Source organism: Penaeus japonicus, unplaced genomic scaffold (genome assembly GCF_977035675.1).
Source record: "Penaeus japonicus unplaced genomic scaffold, GWHDUDI00000001_assembly GWHDUDI00000027, whole genome shotgun sequence".
NCBI classification, from domain to species: Eukaryota; Metazoa; Arthropoda; class Malacostraca; order Decapoda; family Penaeidae; genus Penaeus; species Penaeus japonicus.
In genome coordinates, this window is record NW_028234429.1 from 28509552 (window position 1) to 28514551 (window position 5000).

General features: G+C 45.8%; 1 protein-coding gene across 1 annotated transcript in view; it reads right to left on the bottom strand.

Moving 5' to 3' along the window:
• The window catches only part of LOC122253546 (uncharacterized), a 10433-nt gene that overhangs the window by 1729 nt on the left and 3704 nt on the right, over nt 1-5000 (bottom strand). Inside the window, exons 2-3 of the mRNA XM_043016759.2 lie at nt 630-723; nt 1-367 (exon numbers count right to left, since the gene is read on the bottom strand). The exon at nt 1-367 is cut by the window's left edge and continues 17 nt beyond it. Of these exons, the coding sequence (XP_042872693.2) occupies nt 1-367; nt 630-722 (460 nt within the window). The 5' untranslated portion in view covers nt 723. The remainder of the gene's footprint in view (nt 368-629; nt 724-5000) is intronic.

The following is a 5000-nucleotide window of genomic DNA, read 5'->3' on the forward strand; positions in this document are numbered from 1 at the left end:
TCACCGGAGGAACAACCGAGGTTATGATTTGCTGTGTGACGACGGTGGATGGGAAGTACTGGGTCTGTGTGATCTGGGAATAGACCGTAGTGGGGAGGGCGCGGGTGCGGGTCTCGATGACAGTAGTGGGGATTAACCTAGTGGTCGTGACGATGGACACCTCGGTCCTTGGGTTGCACGAGGCCACGGGGTTATCGTTGGAACCGGAGCTTGGGACTTCGTACAGACCGGAAGGCAGTTGCGGAGTGGCGGGGGCGATGTTCACATCTGGGAAGAGGTTGCTAGAGGAGGGGGGAGGGCCGTAGCTGGAGGAGGGGACTGGAGGGGGGGCGGGGGCCGGGGCGGGGACTGGGTTGGATGGCTGGAACTGGAGAAGAGAGAGAGAGATCGGGTTAATATACATTGTTTAGGTATTAGAATGAGCGTAATGATTATTCGTTCACATAATTGACATAGATCTAACCAAAGAAATAGTACCTACTCCGAAAATATGATAACATAAATCATTACTTTATGTAATATATAGGCCAACATACATATACGAAACATATCCAAATACTAATCGTGTCGTTTAGGCCTACCAACAGACTAGAATTCTTCAGAAATGAAAAAAAAACAGTTGACACTACCTGTGGGGTACCGTAGCTCTGGGAAAGGCCGAAGAACTGTGGCTTGGCCTGAGTCAAAGCCACGAGCAATAGTACTGTGATGAAGCGATGCATCCTGGGGAGAGAGACAAAATTGTTAGCATCATTATTGCTGTTGTCATTACTGTTATCCTTATTATCATCATTATTGTTGTCATTATCAATATTCCTTTTATTCTTATTGCTGTTGTCATTATCATTATCATCATTATCATTATTATTGTTATTACTATTATTCTTATCATCATTATTGTTGTTATTACTATTATCTTTATTACCATTAATATTGTTGTTGTTACTATTATCATTATCATCAATATGATTATCATTATCATCATCACCATCATTTTTTGCGTAATACTTATGTAATAATGCAATGTCGAGCGTGACACTCGCTCGTGTCATGCATTCTATAATCATGCAGAGATATATAAATCAACTGATATTCAGAACGGGATAGGATTACCAGGTATTAAAAAAAAAAAAAAAAAAAAAAAACGACAGACAGAGATTTAATATTATGAATCATGTTCCATTGAAAAAATGATAAATGAGATATGAAGCAACTCGAATTAGTGAGACGAGTCGAGGGGAGTGGAGGGGGGGAGGGGTGTGTGGGATGAGGGGAGAGACGAGGGAGGGAGATGAGGGAGTAGGTGGGGAGACGAGTCGAGGGAAGGGGGGTAGGGAATGGGGGTAGAGATGAAAGAGGAGGGAGACGAGGAAGGAGGGGAGAGAGATGAGAGAGGAAAAAGGGTAGGGTAGTGAGATGTGGGGGGGAGGGAGGATGATAAAGAATGGGAAGAGGAAGAGGGAGGAGGGGGGTAGATGAAGGAGGAGGGAAGGGAGATGAGGGAGTAAAGGGAAAGAGGAGGATGAAGTGAGGGAAAGGGAAGAGAAAAGAGATGAGGGGGGCTAAGAAGACGAAGGAAAGATAAGAGAAGAGAAAAAGGGAACGGAGGAGAGAGGAAGAAGGAGGAAAAGGAGCGAAGAGAAGATATAGGGATGGGGATAAGGGAGAGGATGAGGGGAAGATAGAAGAGTGAGAGGAAATAATGGGAAAGTCAGAAGAGTTGAAAGGAGGGAAAACAGAAGAGGAAAAAGGATGAAAGAAGAAAATGGAGAGGGAGATAAGACCGGAGCAGACGGAAGAGAAAAAAGAGAAGCAAAGAAGATAATCAGGAGGAAATAAAGATTTAAAAGAAGAGGACAGGAATATAATGGATGGGAAAAGATATTTGTTTGAAAAAAATGGGCGAATAAAAGCAGGAGAAACGAGAGAAAATAGACAAGACCAGATGAAGAATGGAAAAATAAAATACGAGAAGGGAAGAGAGGAAAAATAACAAAGGTGGTAATATAGGCACTCGCCCGAAGAAATGGGAGACGAAATGAAGAAGGAAAAGAGAGGGAACAGAACAGAATAGAAAAAATAGAAAAGAAGAGAACAGAACAGAAGAGACAAGACAAGAGAAAAGATAACAGAAGAGAACAGAAAAAAAGAGAAAAGAATAGAACAGAAGAGTGAAAAAAAAAAGAACAGAACGGAACGGAAAGGAACAAAACAAAACAGAAGAGAGGGAAATAACAGAGGTGATGATAACGGCACCCTCCCAACGCCATGATATTCGCTCGGGTGAAGGTGCTTTTTAGACACGGTTCACTACGTGTGCGATGCCACTATGAGATGAGCTCGCGTGTGTGGGGGAAGGGGGAGAGGGAGGGGAGAAGAGGGGGAGGGAGGAAGGGAGGGAGGGATGGAAGAAGAGGGGGAGGGAGGGAGGGAAGAAGAGGGGGAGGAAGGGAGGGAGGGAGGGAAGAAGAGGGGGAGGAAGGGAGGGAGGGAGGGAGGGAGGAAAGAAGAGGGGGAGGAAGGGAGGGAGGGAGGGAAGAAGAGGGGGAGGAAGGGAGGGAGGGAGGGAAGAAGAGGGGGAGGAAGGGAGAGAGGGAGGGAAGAAGAGGGGGAAGGGAAGGAGGGAGGGAGGGAAGAAGAAGGGGAGGAAGGGAAGGAGGGAGGAAGGAAGGGAGGGGGTATAGGGAGCGAGGAGAGTGGGTTGGAGTGATAGGGGGAGAGAGTACGGGGTAAAGGGAGGGGGGGAGAGGAGGGTAGAGGGAAGAGGAGGAAGGGGGGGGCATGGCGAGAAGGGGAGGAGGGGGAGGATGTCACTTTTGTATAAAAAAAAAAAAAAAAGAGTAGGATGAAAATGCACGATCTTTCCGTACTTTCTTATTTTATGCCGAGAAGAAATGGAACGTGAGTGTCAGCGTATATGTTAGTGTGGCTTTTTTTTCCTAATTTGGTAAGGTCAAGGGTCTATCTATAAAGCCTTAGCTAAAAGAAAGTGTACATGTACGTATGTAATATAAAAGTAATATGCATAAAGGTTTTCATTTGGTGTGTGTGTAAGCATGAGCGTAAATGAATGTAGACTATTTGTGTAAACAGTGTGTGGGTTTGTGTATACTTGTAACTATGTGTACAATCTCACTCAAGTATGTCTCTTATATCAGAAGTGTATATGTTTGAGTGGATACATACGCAGAATCACGCTGTTAACGAATGAATGAGTCAACAGCCATGCATTACACTCAGTTGCCGATACACAAATATTTCTATGTATGTATGTACTTCAAGTGTTGTATTTCTCCGTAATGACACTCATTGTACCGCGATTAAACTTCTAGTTCACAGTTGTTCTCGGAGTGCAAGGCTAGAGTGAGGAAGACGAGTACGCTCTTGTGCGTGACTCAGCACCGTGCTTGATACATGCTCAGTCATATATATAACCCGGACTGCTGACCTGGCGGAAGGGAGGAGGGGAAAGGGAGGGGAAACAGGCTATAATTTCTCAAATCAGTAGTTGTATCGCTGTTGCTCGAATGGGTTGTGTCGTGGGGTAGGGAGTTAGGGTGGAGGGGGAGGGGGAAGACAGAGTGGGGAGGATGGAGAGAGTTGAGAGAGGAGGGTATAGGTTCAGGAATGGGTGGGTGTGCGGAGGATGAGGAGAGGGAGGGGAGGTAAAGAAAGGGGATGGGGAGGAGGGGGAGGGGAGGTAAAGGATGGGGATGGGGATAAGGAGGAGGGGGAGGGGAGGTAAAGGATGGGGATGAGGAGGAAGGGGGGGAGGTAAAGGATGGGGATGAAGAGGTTGGATGGAAGGAAAGAGGGGGATGAGGAAGGAAAGGAAGGGGTGAAGGATGCGGATAAGAAGAAGAGGGACGGGAGGGGCAGAAGATTGAGATGAGGAGGAATGAAGGGAAGGGGGAACCAAGGATCAAGAAGGAAGGAAGGGGGGGGTAAGGAAGGAAGGAAATGAAGAGAGGGCGGGGGGCATGTGTAGAATCAGTATTGCAAGATAAGTTTGGGCCTTTGATAGTTATCAACATCTCTTTTTCTTTATGTGACTGATAGAGCGTAAGGAGGCACGCAGTATATTGCAACGGATGAGTTCTACAACATAATGATTATATTACAGAGTCCGAATACCGTTGCAACATGCGAAAGAATAACAAAATTTGTATTTTCTGAACTTCCTCATAGTCTCATACTTTGTGGCTTTTGCTGAAACTTCTTGTTACATCTGTTGTGAAATTAAGTAGCAGAACTGTACATTAAGTAAACAGAAAACGGAATGCGAAAGAATGTGAAAAAATATGTAGCTACAGTTGAACGTTCCCTGCAGGCGTTTAGGTGTGTACGTATGAGAATGTGTGTGAGTGTGTGTGTGTGTGTGTGTGTGTGTGTGTGTGTGTGTGTGTGTGTGTGTGTGTGTGTGTGTGTGTGTGTGTGTGTGTGTGTGTGTGTGTGTGTGTGTGTGTGTGTGTGTATGTGTGTGTGTGTTGCTACACGTGGTTGTCTCACTCAGAATGCGAGTGCGCCCTTGGCATGTGTTTTACATTGAACGCAAACATATATTCCGCTTTAATGGACTATGATGACAAACTACAACGCCGAAGGGACATAATTGCTGTTTAGGGGAAACATCAAAATACTTTCTCTTCTTTAAAACCGGTTTTTTGAACAGCCGTAGACAAAACCCTTCGCAGGTAACGCCGTTCACAGGTTAATCACTAAGACCTGACGGGTCAAATTACGTAGGGATACTATGGGAAGGTCCTTTCACTTTCACTACAGCTGTAGTCACGACGCCGTTCCAGACGTAACAATACGGCCATGACGTCACAGGTATTCTTTGACTCCATTGGTGAGAAGGGCTCTTACGTCACTCCCGGGAGCGTGAGGGATTGGTCGGGAAGTAGACCGAGGCGGGACAATGGACCATTCACAAAAAACGTGAATGGGGCATGGCTATGGCGCCCTGATAACAATTTATAGATCTTTCCTTACCTCCA